The 18,142-nt window shown below is 38.0% G+C and overlaps 1 protein-coding gene across 1 annotated transcript; it reads left to right on the forward strand.

Moving 5' to 3' along the window:
• Window positions 1–1,604: 1,604 nt before the first annotated feature.
• lyn (LYN proto-oncogene, Src family tyrosine kinase) lies at window positions 1,605–17,953 on the forward strand. Its single transcript, XM_003456171.5, has 13 exons — window positions 1,605–1,796; window positions 5,528–5,664; window positions 6,090–6,132; window positions 6,872–6,977; window positions 8,276–8,374; window positions 8,493–8,596; window positions 8,747–8,896; window positions 9,419–9,571; window positions 13,188–13,370; window positions 13,514–13,590; window positions 13,968–14,121; window positions 15,773–15,904; window positions 16,822–17,953. Exons 2-13 carry the CDS (start codon window positions 5,533–5,535, stop codon window positions 17,022–17,024), a joined length of 1,536 nt encoding a protein of 511 aa, XP_003456219.1. The 5' UTR covers window positions 1,605–1,796; window positions 5,528–5,532; the 3' UTR covers window positions 17,025–17,953.
• Window positions 17,954–18,142: the final 189 nt, after the last annotated feature.

Here is an 18,142-nt window from a genome sequence, read left to right on the forward strand (position 1 = left end):
CACAAGTTGTTAACCACTGAGTGTTTGCGTTCACATTGACATCCAATCCTCTCTCCTAACCTCCAGTTTCAAAAGACCAAGACGGTGATGACAGAAATGCTCAAAGTAGGAATTCAGACACATATGGGTGATGTTGTCCGGTCTATGGTTAGCGCTGAGGTGGCCTGCAGATGGACATATTAACTAATATGAAGTAAACAAATGAATAAGATAACAGAAACATCCTTACAGGTTACAATTAAAAGATTAGCATTAGAAAAAATCCACCCAAATCTTGCACCTTTACACAGGTCACTGATAAAACCTGTTGCATTTGAATCACATTAAAATATAGTATGTAATATTTCATTTGACATTGATGAGCTGTTTTGTCACATAGTGTTGCTTGGATCAGAGCTGTTGGCTTCACATTATAATACACTGGCCCCGCATTACCTTCACTTTTCAGCGTGCAGGGGGATGAGAGGTGACGTGACCTCCAGGGAGTGCGTAACCAACACTATGAGATAATTAAGGATTCTAAAAATCATAAATCTTGCAACACTCTAGTGTACTAGTGAGCTGCAAATTAGCATAATAGACACTCTTTATACTTGACAGCTAAGCTAATTATTTGCAGGCTCCAGCTACATTGTTAAGAGATTGATCTTCTCATCTGTCATCAGTTAACTAAGAAAATGCATTGCCCAAAATGTCAAACTGTTCCTTAAATGTAGATATGCAATACTCCGTGGAGCTTCCAGGATTTATAACATTGTTTGTTTTCTCTGACACTGAGCCTGAGCTATGTTCCTGCTACTGTGTGTAATAGCTAGCTGACGTTATCATCTGTACAGACCACCACGCATGCACAAAACTCTGTGTTCTGTCATTTTCTTCACCATTTTTGCTAACTATAACCTTCCTGTAATCCTCCAGCTTGACAGTAAGTCGATCATACTAAAGATAATGTAGCTATAACTGTTTATTTTGTAATCCTCACTCAATCAGCTGTTCAGGTTGTAAACTGCCATGTAACTGTTTCGGGGCTCACTCTGGTCTGTTCAGCATGTTGGATTTTGGCAGGTGCATGATTCTGTGAAATTTGTAGCTGTTTGTCTGAATGTGCATAACCGTATTTTCTACTCTCCATGTCAAACAAAGTGAAATAAACTGGACAAGAGGAAAAATGCAAGTCTTCTGTGCTGCTGTACGCCTGCGGTTTGACCAGCAGGTAGCACTGTGAGAGAATTTATGAAACGTGCATTAGACTTCAACTGTGAACAGTTGATAGAAAGTGTATAGAATGATTTATTTAATTTTTTTTTTTTTAAAGGACATGAGACGAAAATAAAATATGTTTATTTTTTTTGTTTTTGTTTTTTAAGAGGATTACATTAAAGGGACTCTATGACACACTGGAAAATTCTCCTCCACTTCAGGTTAAACAAGTATAGTATTTCCATATGTGTAGCGCTGAAAAACCATCTGTCTGCTGTGTCTCTCAGTCTCTTTCACTCTGTGTGTGTGTGTGTGTGTGCGCGCGCGCGCGCAGTGCTGATTATGCAAATAATCATTAGACAATTGTACCAGGAAGTTTCACTAAGAAAGAAAAATCCCCAACCAGTTCCTCATTCACTCATTGGTATAACAGTCCAGGTCGGCCAGCTGACCCACTTGTCAAACCACCTCAACACCAGCGCACTGCGTGTGTCACCCACTTCCATGTCAAGCACAGAGAGGACGTAGCTGAGGAGTGAAACGGTTCTACATTTTGGATTAACCGTTTTCTTAACCTGGGATACAGATTGAGAGAGGTAAGCTGTAACGTATACTGAGTCCAAGTGACATCAGGCAGACGCATGCTTGATTTACACAGACGCATTAGGAGAGGTAAAAGTGTATGTAACTTTTTTTATTAGTAGGAAAAAGGTAAATGTAAGAAGTTTTATTAAATTTAATTATTTTTTGTTTGTTTGTTCTGTGTTTTTGGGGATGCTTTATTAATTAATAAAGCATCCACATGACTGTGCTTAATTAAGCACTGTCATAACTCACATGAAGTATAATTAGTTTAAGGAAAGTTCTCTACAGTGCAACATGTTTAAAATCAATGCTTTATTTTCTATTATAAAAGTTTTATTCGTATGGTTTCATGTATGGTATAGCGACGGATTAAACATTAAAATTCACTGCATTTATTCACGTATCCAGTCTTTTCCTCAGTCTATTGCAAAAGGAGGAAGTGTGTGTGTCATAGTCCAATATATCGTGCGTGTGTGCCCCTAAGCCGTTCAGACCCCTAGTTTCCGGCTGTTTGCTGACAAGTTAAAAATATAACAGAGGCACTGAACCAACAAAGTGCAAAACAAGCCTGTGCAAACCTGCCAAACCGCTGGCTAATGGACTCATTCACTGACCTTTTTCTACCAAGAAAAATATGGTTTCGCCTTTTTCCTTACATTTACTCCCTGCCATCTCAGTTCACAAATGTGTTGTAGGCTGGTTTTCAGGTGTGCTTGTTTTCTATTTGCATTAGGTTAATGCTGTGTTTCCCCCCTAACTCTTAGTCAAACAACTCAATTCAGGCCAGCTAGGTCCAGCAACTTTATTCTGCACTCAGCCCTTCCACATAAATATAAGATATTAACCATTTTTAACATTATATGGTAGGATAGCTGTGTTATCGGCAGCCTAGAAGCAACAGAAGTAAATGCTTTTAGCATGCATAAAGCTAGGTTTTGGTGTTGCTAAAGAAGTACTCTAGTTTCAGATCAACAGTCATTCGTGTTCCCCTCCAGGTGAACCCTGTTGTTGGGATTTGTCATATTCTTTCCCTAACATGTATTACTTTACTATTACTGATAGTAATGTTATCAAGTCAAAATTTCCTTTAAGCTGTTTGGCTTGGTTGAAAACCTAATATGCCTCAATATAATAACCTAATAATATTTCTGCCAGCCTAAGCAGTGCTTTCTCCAATTAGCATACCGTACATTAGCATGCTACCATATGCTAAAGGTGGCTAAAAATCAACATGTTAGCGCCAGCATGTAGAGCATATTAGCTAGCACTAAAAAAAAAACAAAAAAAACAACCCACGCTAATTCGTTTTTTGTGGGGGTTTTCTTTTTTGTTTTGCCCTGTTTTATTTTCTGACTGTCCTGACACAATTCACCAAAGAATATGTCATCTCCTTAGAACTTCTGTTCTAGCTGTTTGAAAAATTTAAAAGGCTATTTGCTGACCTACAGGACTAGTTGAACATGTTCCCTTTTTCTCTGCGGTTCAGCTGCGCACTTTAGTTTCCTGGAGAACGACATAAACTTTTTATTTATTTATTTTTCCGTTGTACTTTGAATAACAGGTGTTAAAAACCAACGTGCCCTTCTGCTCTACAGCAACATGCTTTGTTCTTTTTTTCCCCTTTTTTTCCCTGTAGGGAAGCACTCAAGTTTATTTGACCTGGTTTAATTTTAGTGCTTTATGTTTTTGTGCTTTTAAGCCACATTGCTTGACAATGTAAGTGTAAAAGGTTTTAAAGGTGGTGTTTCGCACTCATAGGATGTTTAGTTTTAATTGTCCTCACTGTTGAGAGCATCTTGTCCTCATAGACTCTTATATAAAAATCCTTTTTATGTTCACACATTACCTTTGTAAAATATTTTCATTGTTAAAATCAAGGTACAAATGTCACTTTGTTTGTCCTTAAAACTACAATATAGGAGATACATACTTTTAATGTTTTTGACTTTTATACATTTTAAAACTTATAACACCTCTCTCTTATAAAACCCAACATCACCAGTTAAAAGGTTGTTGGGTTTCTTTCTTTGTGACTTTGTCATCTTTGTGGGCATGCGGTCAGTATGTGTGCATGTAGAATGCAAGTACACATTGGTGGTGGTGGGCTTCATGCTGGTTAGCAGACAGCCACCCACACAAAAGTCAAAATAAGAAAAAACAATGCAGCAAACACGTACATGTTTGATTTCCCTGAACAGAAACCAGCATTGGATAAATTGCAACCATGTCAGAATACAGGGAAGTAGCAGTGACATTGCGACATATTTTTTTCTAAAGTACTACTTTGAGACATTCCCATTCTTATCGAATCTTTGTTGAGTTACAGCAGTAACACCCAGATCTGGCACAAAACGTAGAATTTTTCACCTGAAATATTAGAGTTTGTGTGAGAAGTGCCATGGCTAATGACATTTAGACTACCAGAAACGTTGGTTACCATGGTGTTGCTGAAAGTTAGATCAAAAGACTGTTACTAGTTGTAATCTTGTTAAATATAAAGCTGAATCCAGTAAGTCATTAGTCTACCTTAGCATAAGGTATAATAAGCAAAATGGTGAAAGAGCTAGCTTGTCTCTGCCAGAAGCCTGAAGCTTGCATTCAAAGCTCACAAATGAAGATATGCTTATATCATAGAAAATGACATGACTGTATGTATTTTAAACCCACTCAGGTCTGATATAAATGATACAAAGCGTGTGCTCAGTCCAGAACCTGTGCATGTAAAACCTCATCAGGTCTTGTAAGATGCTAACGCTATGGATATAGAGGCAGAAGTAGCAGAATGTCTCATTCAAGTCTATTTTGGCTACACTGCATCATCAAATCCTCCCTCTGGCTGCTTCTCGTTTTTACTGAAAGCTCTTTTCCTGAAGGTTGCAAAGACAGCAGCAGCTCACTTGGTCACTGAAAGATCCCTAAAAACAGAGCAAGAAATTAAAACGCATTCTAGACGGAACAATCTGTGTTTTGAGCCAAATGGTGAAAAAAAACACCCATTGTACTGGAAATACTTCCCCATATAAATATGATTAAAAAAATTTTGTTTACACCTTTTGATGTATGATAGAAAGAGTATTACTCAGCAATGCATACCTTTGCACCCCTATTATGTTAACAATCCAGTTAGAGGTTGACATCATTATTATTATATCTGGTAAAGTGGTGCTGCACATTTCCTATGACATTCCCATAAGATGTAAATCTGTGTGCCAGTATAAAAGTCAGTACAGTCAGTATATTTTATCTACAGAAGATTACTGTGGCGGGGCGTGGTCTGTGGTGCGGCTGCAAGGGAGGCGGACGCAGCTGGACAGCATGAGCAATCACGCCTCATTCACTTATAGGTCCTGATGTGGTTGTTGTTAGTGTATGTGACTGCGAGCTGCAAAGCTGCAGCCGCGTGTAAGGACAGCAACCGAGATAATAAAGATGCTGAGAAGCATGAAACCGAGGTTCGGGTCTGCCGTGGAGTTATTACAGTTACATTTGCACATGTGCAGCAGTTTGTTTTTGTGAAACAACTTCTTATTATCGCTTCTTGTTATCGCCCCCTTTATGTTGAACTTATAAATAACACTGGAAACATGACACCAGTTTGGATCTTTATTTCCACATGTAAGAACTGAAAAGTCACAGGTGTCTGCTGCCACACTTTTAATACATGTCATTTTTTTCAGTAGGTGTAAATGGTATATTTGTAACAGCTCTCTTCCTTCTTCCTTTTTCTCACTTCCTCGTGCAGACAGAATGGGCTGCATGAAATCCACGCTAAATCAAGGTCTGAGTGGAGGTGTGGACCAAAAAATGGGCCAACACGCTGTGCATTCTGAACAGTCACGCTATGTTAGAGACCCCACCTTTAATCCAAAAGTAAACACGGTAAGTAGTCAGACTGGGGTGGACCTTACACTCAATCTCAAGTGTGGTTGAGTGTTAACAGCAACAAAATCGTTAGATAACAAAAAATCAAATCATAAATGGAAAGCATGCTATTGTTTTCATTCAATCAAAAACTGACTTATAATCGTCATTTGGTTTGTTTTTCATTATTGTAAATGAAGAACAGAATGATTCAGTTTTCGTTACATATTACATCAAAGATGCGACCTTTCTTTTTGTTTTTGAAAACAGTTCCTCAATGTTTCCTGCCTAATAGAATTTCCCATTTGCAAATGATGACATCTATTACAAGGAAATGACAAAAGTCTGTGCAAAAATCTCTATGTAAATGATGTCTGCCTTAAAATAATGGAAGTAATGACGATAGAAAAACACTGTAACTTTAATATTGTTTCCTTTTGCAGAATAACTCCCTGTTACCGGGTCAGGTGTTCCAAAAAATGGAGGGTACGACCCTTTCTTCCTTTATTTATCTGCTGTCTGTTCATTGTTTCGTACTACTATACCGTACGTAGTAATATGGAATTCACTCACCTCAAAGTATGTATACTGAAACAGTTAGGCCCCAGAAATCCTCACAGTCATGAAAGACAAAATCCTCATCTTCTTTTGTTAGTTGTTTAACTTCGACCCATTTTGAGACTTTACCAGCAAATTTTGAGGTTTCAAGGTTTATTTACCAATTTAGCAAATTTACTAAGAAAATTATCTTTCAAAGCTAAACCTTGGAATAAATAAACCGTTCAGTCAAATATGTGAGTATAGGTTAAAATAGAAACTAATCTGAGTCTGGACTTATCTTAGTTATGATAGTTTTTATTTAGAAAAGAGATCCTTATAGGAAGGCTAGTCACTACATTTGACGTGAAAACCATGTAATTTTCCGCATTATATTGAAACTCTTTTAACTTATCAATGTACACAAAGGCGTTTAAGTACATCCAACTAAGTTGCACTTTAAACATAAAGTTATCATTAGTCATTACTGATTGAGACTACAGCTACTTATAAGTAGGTTGAGTAAACTGTTAAGTTAGGTGCATGCCCTATAATTGCTTCTGTCTGACGTTTCTGTACATGTCATCCCCGAGTCTTTACATAGTTTAAAAATAGCACAACCTTTGTATTGATCTATGAGCCTATTTGCATGTGTTAAATGATGACAATTTTCTCTCTCCTATTTCAGAACAAAAGGGGGTGGGTAAAATAGTGATTGCCCTTTTCCCATATGAAGCTGCACATCCTGATGACTTAGGATTCAAGAAGGGAGAAAAAATGAAAATTCTAGAAGAGTGAGTGTCTGGTATTTCTGGTACACTGATTCATTCTCAGAAAATGCATCATCATTTCTCCAAATGGCAAGAATCACATCCACTTTTATATATAGCCCCCCAGTTTTAGATAGACAAACTGACATCATTTTACATATAAAGATTATTTTTTACTATTTGAATAAAAATCCTTTGTAGTCTGGATTTTTAATCAGGGGCTAAAAAGCGAGAGCGTATTTCTCTCATGTTGGCTTCTCTTCATTGGCTCGCTGTTTAATTCAGAATCTGATCTAAAATTCTTCTCTTCACATAGAAAGTGCTGGACGATCAAGTCCTGTCTTATGTTAAAGACCTCATCGTACCACATCATCCCAGTAAAGCACTTTATTGTGGTTCTTAGAATATTTAAAAGTAGAATGGGAGGCAAAGCCTTCAGCTTTCAGGCCCCCCGTCGCCCTCTCCTCTCCCCCAGTCAGTCACGGCAGATGGCTTCTCTCTTCTCTAACTCAAAAAAATTCAAAGCAAAAAAACCCCAAATTTCTTTTTATTCTTTCTAATCATGGCCTGGTTCCTTCCTTCTCCATATTTGGTTTCATCTGTCCAAATCTTGTTTTGCTTTTTTGCAAAGCCTAATCTAGCCCACCGGTGACACTCCCTGAGTGTTCTGAACCCTCTATATTTTATTTAGAAAGGCATTTCTCGATTGCAGACTATGACAGTGATACAATGTCCTCACTGCGTCTTTACATGGTTGTGAAGTTATTTTTCTTAACCAAGGGAACAATCTTTTCAGCATGCACAGTAATTTGGGATTTAGCCATTCCTAAAGTTTTGTGCCATCTTTCAGACAGGCCTGTTATGTTTTTTCAGACTAACGATGGTCTCCCTCACTTGCAAAGACATCTCTTTTGGCCTCATAGTTGAAATTACAGCGACAAAATATAAAAGTTTAACTCGGTGAATCAATTTCAGGTATTATGTCTACTTCCTCTGTGATGTCCAGTAACATTTGAGCCTCTGAAAATGAGGCTGAGAATGTATGAAAATGAATGTAAACTAAACAGTTAATGCTAAATTTTTGTTATAAAAAATGTCATATAAGTTTTATAAAAGGTTTCTGCAATGTGTGAATGTATTTCAGGCCCGTGACACAAAATAACATTTTAGTTCAGAAATAATATTTCTCTGAATATAGGAATTACACAAAGTTAAACGACGGAATTTAATTTGAAAAAATCATCTTTCAAGACCTTTTCAGAACATCTCTGTCAATGCAAACGATTGTTCTAAAATGTAAATATATATTCATGAACTGACAGACATGGTGAGTGGTGGAAAGCAAAGTCTCTGGTAAACAACAAAGAGGGATTCATCCCATCCAACTATGTGGCCCAAGCTGACACCATGGAGACAGAGGAGTATGTACTTGTTTCCTAATATTACTTCATGTTATTCAGATTACATTATTCATTTTTGCATTCAGCATCAACGTTGTGTATGTTACCAAATATTTATTATGTTTTTTGTTCCCTGCAGTTGGTTTTTCAAGGACATCACAAGGAAGGATGCAGAGAGGCAGCTGCTGGCACCAGCGAACAGGCCAGGCGCTTATCTAATCAGAGAAAGTGAAACATCAAAAGGTATGGCTACCATAGCAGCTCTGAGATACTGACATACATTTAGCAGCATTCTCCACTTTGAACACGTGGAGTTGTGACATTGTGTGTGCTCGATTTGAATGATCATGAATCACCAGTCACTCTTTTTTTTTCTTCATGATTTTTCCACAGGGAGTTACTCGTTGTCCATCAGAGATGTGGACGCCCAGGGAACAGAGTCGGTGAAACATTACAAGATCAGGATGCTGGATAATGGCGGCTGCTACATCTCTCCTAAAATCTCCTTTCGGGATATTAGCAGCATGATTAAACACTATCACAGTGAGTACAGTGCAGCCAAAAGTCTGTTTTCACACTAAAATGTTGTATCTGTGAAATATTATTTTATATGGGAAAATAAAAGATTAATTTCTACTGCAAGTCCATTTACAGTACTGACTATTTATTACTGCAAATAAAAATAAAGTAATAATGATATCAATTAAACAACCTAATAATGCTATAAATGTAAAGAAAAATACTGTAAATAAAAAAAAAAAATCTATTATTAAAAGCAATACTGAATACTGTTGATGAAAAACAGCAACACTGTAGCCACTTTTACAGTAACTTCCTTAACAACCTTTTCACAGTGTAGCGTGCTCATGCCTCTTCTAATAAACCTCATATATCCTGTTTGTTTAGTCCACATAAACAGGTTTTAGAAACATACAAGCTGTGGCCTTATGTAGAATTATGCTTTGTATGTAAATGACTGTATGATTTCTTTGGGTGCTTCCTTGTTGCCACATGCTATGTTATTGATTAGGAAGACTGAGCACTGTCTGTATGTGTGCCTTCCAGACAAATCGGATGGCCTGTGCCGTAAACTTGAACGTCCTTGTGCAAAACCCAAAGCTCAGAAACCTTGGGATAAGGATGCCTGGGAGATATCCAAAGACTCTATTAAGATGGTGAAGAAACTTGGAGCAGGCCAGTTTGGAGAAGTCTGGATGGGTGAGTAGAAATGACTTTTATGTCCAAGAGTTGACAAGGGAAGTAATTGCCAAAGAAAGGGAACGCACAATGATTTGACCATTCTAGCCCTTCAAAAAAAGACCACAACGAGGTCCCTTTAAGATACACAACAGTATTGTTTTACAAAGAGCACGAGAGGTAGGGCATGTGGCCTTTTATCACTGGTAAATTATTACCTCATGAATTCCACGACATTCCCAGCGTTATTTCCGAGAAGGCGACCGGCCTGTAAGTGGCAGATACACGGATTTGGCACTTGACAAGAGAAAATCAAAGACTGGTAGACAGTAGATAAGTAACAAGGGAGCATATCTTTTTATGAGCTCCTTTATGAAGGAACAAGATTTCTAATTCCCTTCTATGATTTACAGTAAACACAGATGCAGGGAAGTGAGCGGTACAAGGAAGTTCCATTTCCCTCTAATTAAAACAAAAATGACTTCCTACTTTTGTTGTCCATGAGGTACAGGACCGCGCTCTGTTACAAAAAAAACCAAAACCTCGACCGCCTGCATGTCTGCCTCTGGGCTCAGACCATCCCATTCATGTGTCAATGAGTGTTGTCGTCTGTGGAGGAAATGTTTGAGTCCGTGGGATGATTTGCGTCTGAGGTTTCAGAGGAATGATCACAAACAAATATATGCATATGATATGTCAAAAGCGCTACCGCAGAGAAGGTTTTATTGCACAGTTTTATGAACAAACCTAAATATAACCCGACGCTGACTTTGTTTTACGGCTTTTAAGCGCTTTTTTCAAAGATTTTTTGTTTTTTGTGGCTTCTGACTTACGCAACTGCATTTTTCACTTCGTTAAATATAAGGGGAAGTATGTGAGAACAAGTGTGTTGCCATTTGTGCCATCTCTGTTAGTGGGAAATGATGTGATAGTTACATCAATACTTCAAGGTATAATTTTCACTTCAACGACGACAGCTGTGTCCGACTCTTCTTTCCTAACAGCATCTTTACAATTAGATTCACTGACAAACAGCTTTATAATAAAAACGAGAATTATTGTCAATGTATTAAAGACATTTTTAATATTAAAAAGCTACATGTGATGAATTTATAGAGGTGTATTCACTGTGGGTCTGGGATAAAAGAATAGAATAGAATAGAATAGAATAGCACTTTATTGTCATTGTACATGTACAATAAAATTGTGTAAAAAAAACAAGCAAGTGCTATCATTACAGAACCTCTCCTGACTAAATTTACCAGTTGGCAGTACATCCATAACTGACTCCAAAACACAATAAAACTCTGTGAATTATACACAGAGGGAGTTATAATAAGAGTTCAAACAAACCACAACTCACCTTACATCTTTGCATTCAAACTTACGTACTGTATGCAGTTTCCACGCTACAATGTGACATTCAATCAACTCACAAATCATATTATTATTATCATTATGTAAGGCAACAACATTTCCTTTGTTGTTAAGGAAATGTCACAAAAATGAGGTTTTTGTCAGGGTTTTATCACTTGAAGAGAACAAAGCTAACACAACCTGACCAAAGGATCTTTAGAATAGCTCTGCCAACAAGTCATGAATAAATAAAGAATGCAATGGAATTTGCACAGCAGTTGCATTATCTAATGTAGATATGTTACTGCACCTGCCAGGATCTGAATAAAAGTTATGCAACTTTCAATTTGGGTGACAGATAATATATACTTCCAATGTAAAAATAATTAGCACAACAATTTCCCTTCCTCATGTGCAACATTTAACCTATTTTTCGCCCTGCAGCTGTGCTGATGATTTTGAAACTTCAGAGGTTTTGTATGATGAGTGTGTGTGTGTGTGTGTGTGTGTGTGTGTGTGTGTGTGTGTGTGTGTGTTCAGGATTGAGATCTACTGTCCACGGCAAAAAAACAAATTTGATAAAAAGACTAAAAAGACAAACTGCACAGTGGTGTTTGAATCCACCAGTCGGTTGTGCCCATTCTGGGTTCAGTTTGCAGGTCCTCTCCAGGTACTTTGGCTTCCTCCTACAGTCCAAAGACATGCTGGTGATTGTAAATTGGCTGTAGTGTGGGTGTCTGTCTCTCTGTGTTAGCCCGGTGGCAGACTGACAACCTGTCCAGGGGGGGAACACGTTTCTCACCCAAACTGGGCCCAAACTGGACAAATGAAAGAAAATAGATGGATACCATAAACTAGCAGGGTGTTTACCTTACAATATAAAGCTCCTTGAAGCAACTGTTGTTGTGATTTGACGCTATTTAGATAAAACTGAGTCAAATTGAATTGAATTGAATTGAATTGAATTTAAATGAACTGAGTTTAACCACCCTAGTATGTTTGTACTTAATATGAAAGGCTTAAACCAGGGGTCTCAAACTCCAGTCCTCGAGGGCCGGTGTCCTGCAACTTTTCCATGTGTCCCTGTTGCAACACACCTGAATAAAATTAGTAGGTCATTAGCAAGAGTACAGAACTTGACTGCATGCTGAAGTGGCAACCCCTAACCCTACTCATGTAAATTTAAGTGAATGTGAGTGTTTGGAAAAATGTACTTCTAAAAGTACTTTTATTGCACCATGTTCATTCACTCATGAGCTGCTGTAGCATGAATCAAATGGCTGAATTGCCACCTCAGCATGCAGTCAAGTTCTATAGTCTTGCTAATGACCTACTAATTGTATTCAGGTGTGTTGCAACAGGAACACATGGAAAAGTTGCAGGACACCGGTCCTCGAGGACTAGAGTTCGAGACCCCTGGTTTAAACACTTTGCTCCTGAATCCGAGGTACAGCTAACAGACGGACTCCAGATCTGCCGTGTCCTGTATGACAGAATTTGTCGGTCAGACAGGCTTCAGTAGACGTGAAGGGGAAACAACAGTTGTTTTTTTGTTGTGGGCCAGAAGTATTGCTGTAAAGGGTATGCATTTCTTCTTTTTGGTCCCACTTTTAGCTGTCGAGAGTTCACACTTTAGTGGAACTTCAACACATACAATTATTTATATTATATGTGTTGCCCCCCAAAAAACCACAAAAAAAGAGTGATGATAACGTCACCGTGCTGAGGTTATGTGGTGTATTCAGGTCACACCTACCTGACTTACCAATAACAGGGTGTTTAACGGATGGAAAGGGTGTCATGCCTGACTTCATAATGACACTGAGTGGCTATATAAGGAAATGCAGTTTTATGAGTAGCAGCAGATCCCAACATTTGTTCCATGGATTCGGGTTTCCTTTATGCAGTTTTGTGGAATATTCATTTACAGATGTGCTGCATTACATCTGAACTGAAACCACCTTAAAATGGAAACAAAAATCCACCTTTACAGACACTGTAACACGTAAACAAATATGTCCAATCATGCATCAGTGGTCAGCTTTTGGCAGCATGGCATATTTTTCTCACCTGTCACTGAACTTTAAACAGTAAACACAGTGTTTTCCTTCTCGTTCTTTCTCTTAATTTGCATTCATTGGGTCTAGTTGTTTCAGTTTCCACAAAACTGCTTGTGGAAACGTATTTGTTTACACAGGGAAACATTGAAAACAGTCCAAAGCCACGTAGCAAAGGTTGTCATGCTTTAAAGTTCTTCTTTCCCCATGCGTTCTCCACTCAGCATTCTACAACAACACAACCAAAGTGGCAGTGAAGACGCTGAAGCCGGGAACCATGACGGCTGAAGCTTTTTTGGACGAAGCCAACGTGATGAAGACTCTGCAGCACGACAGGCTGGTGCGGCTCTACGCTGTTGTCACCAAGATAGAACCCATCTACATCATCACTGAATTCATGGCAAATGGTAAATGTCAAAAGTCTTTAAAAAAACTGAACTGGTTATTATGAAATTTTGTGGCCTATAACCACAGAGTCAACGCTCCAGTGTAGGCATAGATGCAGACATGCAAAGCACTGACGCTGTTTTCTGTTCTGTCTCCTCTTCAGGGAGCCTGCTAGACTTTTTAAAGAGCGACACAGGATGCAGACTGCAGCTGCCCAAGCTCATTGATTTCTCTGCACAGGTGATTACACCAATATGCTTCTTCGTGACCTCGCTACTCACTTGTCTCACTACTGTGAATCCTGCATGCTTTCACTTCTCCAAGAAACTTTCTTATTTCAAACATGAGGTCGTTCTGTCCCCGCATCACACTGGCAGTGTCCATCCATCCATCCATCCATTCATCCATCCATCCATCCATCCATCCATCCATCCATCCATCCATCCATCCATCCACATGATCTAATAACAGATTGTTATTATTTGCTTGTAATTATTATTTGCTTGTAACAGGGGTGATTATTTTTTTCACATTTCTTCTGTTTTATGTAGGTTTTGATTTTTTTCCCTTTCACTCTTATGCTTAAGACTACACACCTTCCTCTTGCTCTGTTACAGATAGCAGAGGGCATGGCGTACATTGAGAAGAAGAATTATATTCACAGAGACCTCAGGGCAGCTAATGTCCTGGTGTCTGAAAGCCTGCTCTGTAAAATAGCAGATTTTGGCTTGGCGAGAATCATTGAGGATAACGAGTACTCTGCCAGAGAGGGTAAGTGTGTATGTATGTGTGTGTGTGTGTATGTGTATGTGCGTGTATGTGTGTGTGTGTGTGTGTGTGTGTCTATGTGTATGTGTGTGCTTGTATATGTGTGTCTATGTGTATGTGTGTATGTGTATGAGAATTTGAACACGTCTCCACTTTTTCTGTGGAAGGGGGCTTTCCCAGCACAAATGAGACACTGCCCTGGCTTGATGCTTGTGACACAGCGAAACAAAAAGCCCCTTTTGAGAAGTGGAAGCACCCGCAAAGATTTATGTCGAATCAGACACTTTTGGTTTCATGTACCAGTCGCTCCACTTTTGTCTCACTGAAATCACACCACAGTGACCAATACATCTGATGCCCCCAAACTACACTACCTCCTTTCACACTCCCACAAGGTTAAAATGAAGCAGGGAGTCCTTTTGGTGCAGCCAACATTTCCCCATCATTCGATTAGAAAAAATAAATAAATAAAATGTCAAAAATTAAACATAGTTTTAGAAATATTTTCAGTCAAATTTTGGAAAACTGAATTGTCTGCTCATAAAGTATATACCTACGCAGTATGGTTTTGATTTCACACCTGTAACATGCCACGAACTGGAGGACAGTGGAGGACAGGAAGCGAGCTAGGAGACTGATGTGTGGGGTAAACCACCATTTCCAAAACACTGACCATTTAGTGATTGTGAAATTTCAAACATTTGGAATGAACAGGGTTATTCTGAGAGTGCTCAAATTGTGTACTTAGGCGTGGTCAGGGAGGTGACCGAGAACTGGGCTGCTTCTGCAGCTGAGCTTTAGAAATCTTTTTCATAGAAGAGAACGATATGGCAGAGCAGCTAGACAGAAGCCAGAGTGAGTTAAAGAAAGCCCACACCCTGCCATTTTTCATACAGTGCATTTCAAGAATTACAAAAGCATTAGAGTCGTCAGCTGAGACACAGAGTGAAGTGTTTAGGAAACACAAACACAAAGTGTGGTAAACAGCAGACATTCTGAAGAAACATCCTGCAGAGTTCAGAAACCTGAGACTTGGATGTCAGTTTGCCATTTAGCATGGTGATGACTATTTCACTATAGCCAAGACAAGAGTGAAATGCAGTAGAATATTTGTGGAAAGATGGCAGATGCTTGTCGTGCGCATTGTATTGAGTGAATCCCTTCTAATGTAATGAAGAAAGGATTTACCAAAAGAGTCTGTGCAATGTAATCAATGAACCACTGAGGATGTGGAGTTCTTCGCAACAATGCTAACCACTCTACCACCATGTCATCGATGACCGCTTTCATTACTTAACTTTTAACATATATGGTGGGAATTTTTCAAAAACCTGTTTTGGCCTTTTTTAATTGTGGGGAAAAAATTCATTCATAATTCATCCTTTTCAAATTAAAGCAACTGTGCAGTAAAGTGTGCGAGGAAGTGTCTGAATACTATTTCTCAAGTGACCTATGAAACCCGTGTGATCACTGATCTGGAACCAGGATGCTGAAACTATTTGCAGTCGACGTTTTGAAATAAATCCAGCTACACAGATAGAATCTAAACCCTTATTTACAAAAACAGAACAGGTGATCTTTGGGATTGTGTGAGGGAATAATAGGAATATAATTTCACAATTTCACAATGTCTGTTTGTGTGTGCATTCCACAGGAGCCAAATTCCCCATAAAGTGGACTGCTCCAGAGGCTATTAACTATGGCACCTTCACCATCAAATCTGACATGTGGTCATTCGGAGTCCTGCTCTATGAGATTATCACCTATGGGAAAATCCCTTACCCAGGTAAATATTCACCGCAGTGCTGTTGATAACCTGCAGCTGATGTTTTTCCTGTTAATTCATATGGAATCACTGCTTGTGCATTTTAGTTTTTGGTAAATAAATAACGACATGGTATCATGCTTTGCTGTTCTTCCGCACTTGAGTTTACCTAACTTTAAGACCTGCTAATAACCAGGTTAGTTTTTATTATGTCCTGGTATGTAAAACCTTAGTCTTTTTATCATGAGTGTATAAAATGTGATGGATTGTCTTGGATTAAAGGGCCTTGACCTATTAAATTAAAATATTGGGTTCAATAATATGATAGAAATTCTAACAATACAGAGCTCAGATGGAGAACCGTTTGTATTAGGTATGTTTTACCAGTAATATTCTTCTTCATTTATGGTTATTACAGATGACTGAAGCTAAACTAAAAGCTGATACTACTTGTAAAAAAAGCACTTTAAATAACTCAAAATTACAAACAAGTACTCAGAAAAAAAGAAAGCTAATTTAAATCATTATGCACTTATAAAATGAACTAAAACAAGCAAACTAACTGAAAGTATTCAGGAAATCATTTAAATTTTAGTCCCTTTGTTGAACCCTGTAAACACATAGGCATCACAAGCCTATGTTTATTTTTTTATTGAAATTCTGGTATATGTTTGTCGAGACTCAGGTGTCTACGTGACTGAGTGAAGTGTTTGTGTTGATATATTTATTGTATTATACTGTTCTGAACTTCATAAACCTCTCCTCTAACTGTAACCATAACTTTTATAACCCACTAAGCAGTGAGGCGTTATGCTGAGAAAGACTGCCCTCTGCTGGTGACTTTGTGTTCTACTTCGGGTTGGGAATGTGACTCCCTGTGGAAAAGGTTCTCATTGGAAGCCTTTCCAGCAGTATTTACACTGATTTGGTGTCTGCAGGCATGACTAAAGGAGAGGTGATGTCCTCGATACAGCGCGGCTACAGGATGCCTCAGCCCGACAACTGTCCCACTGAGCTGTATGATATCATGATGTCCTGTTGGAAGAACAGACCTGAAGACAGGCCCACATTTGACTACCTACAGAGTGTCCTGGATGACTTCTACACCGCCACAGAGGGACAGTACCAGCAACAGCCGTAGATGGAGACAAAACTGGAGAGACTTTTGGCACATAAAGCTATTTACAAGCTGTTTGCATTATGTTTGGACCTACTTTAGATATGTGATTGTATTTTCTGTTTATATTCATGTGTATATGATACATTCTGCAGTAAGCTGTGTGATATATTCACAGTGACAAAATATAGTTTGCATGATCCAGAATATAGTTTACTGCAGATTTTTAGTGTGTGTAAATATGAGGTTTTGTGCAGTTAAGCCTCAGTGATCTGGATGAATTTTACAAAAACATGAACACAGGAATATAATAGAAGTAAAATTGTATCATATTATTTTTACATTTTACACTGGAGTCTTGTTAATAAGTGTTTAAATAATTAGGGTGTTTGTGAGAGTGACTGAACAAACAGCAGGCATTATACAAAGAATTTGTGAAGCAATGATATGTAGGTTAAGAACACATACACGCAGTGCAAATTTTAAGTGATGATATTTTGGTTTTACAAGCGATAACAATGAGTTTCTATGAGTTTTTGAGCATTGATTTTTCATAAATTTATGTTACTTTACAAGAAGAATGATAAATGAATATACACATTTTTACTCAGCCATACCACTCTCTTCAAAAATATTTACATGACGATTATGATTACTTTGCTTTTTTTTTTAGCATGAGAACTTCTTCACAAGCTGCTCTTACTCAATTAAAACACCCCTTATCTTGTTTTTGTTGCTTACTGTTTCAGAGACTTGTTGATGCCCCACTTCATATTGAAGTGCTCTAGCTCTTGCTTCTGTTTTTTTCTTCATCACATCATCATTTCAAATAGGCTTTGTTATTAAAAGGAGATTTATGTTTCTTTTTTTTAATAAATAAAGTGCAGTAATTTTATGCTGTATTGGATGCCTTTGTACATATGTGAAAAGAGCTTTAATAAATGCAGCAGGTAGCTTTGTTTCCTTGGTGGCAAATGTATACACTCTAATTAATTTATAAAATTAGAGATAATTAATATATTCAATTATAATTCAGTTAATTAATTCTATATGTGCTTGGCAAACGTAAGTACTGTACCTCGATAAGTTTTTTTTTCTTTCCTGAAGAAACACAAAGGTGAAGAGAAGGACAATTAAGAATT

This window comes from Oreochromis niloticus, linkage group LG18 (genome assembly GCF_001858045.2).
Source record: "Oreochromis niloticus isolate F11D_XX linkage group LG18, O_niloticus_UMD_NMBU, whole genome shotgun sequence".
Taxonomy (NCBI): domain Eukaryota; kingdom Metazoa; phylum Chordata; class Actinopteri; order Cichliformes; family Cichlidae; genus Oreochromis; species Oreochromis niloticus.

Bases quoted from the DNA above. Each gene is read 5' to 3' on its own strand.
- lyn (XM_003456171.5), top strand. From the start codon at position 5,533: ATGGGCTGCATGAAATCCACGCTAAATCAAGGTCTGAGTGGAGGTGTG. The intron at 5,665-6,089 runs GTAAGTAGTCAG...TTCCTTTTGCAG, and splicing joins TTAATCCAAAAGTAAACACG to AATAACTCCCTGTTACCGGG. The intron at 13,371-13,513 runs GTAAATGTCAAA...TCTCCTCTTCAG, and splicing joins CACTGAATTCATGGCAAATG to GGAGCCTGCTAGACTTTTTA.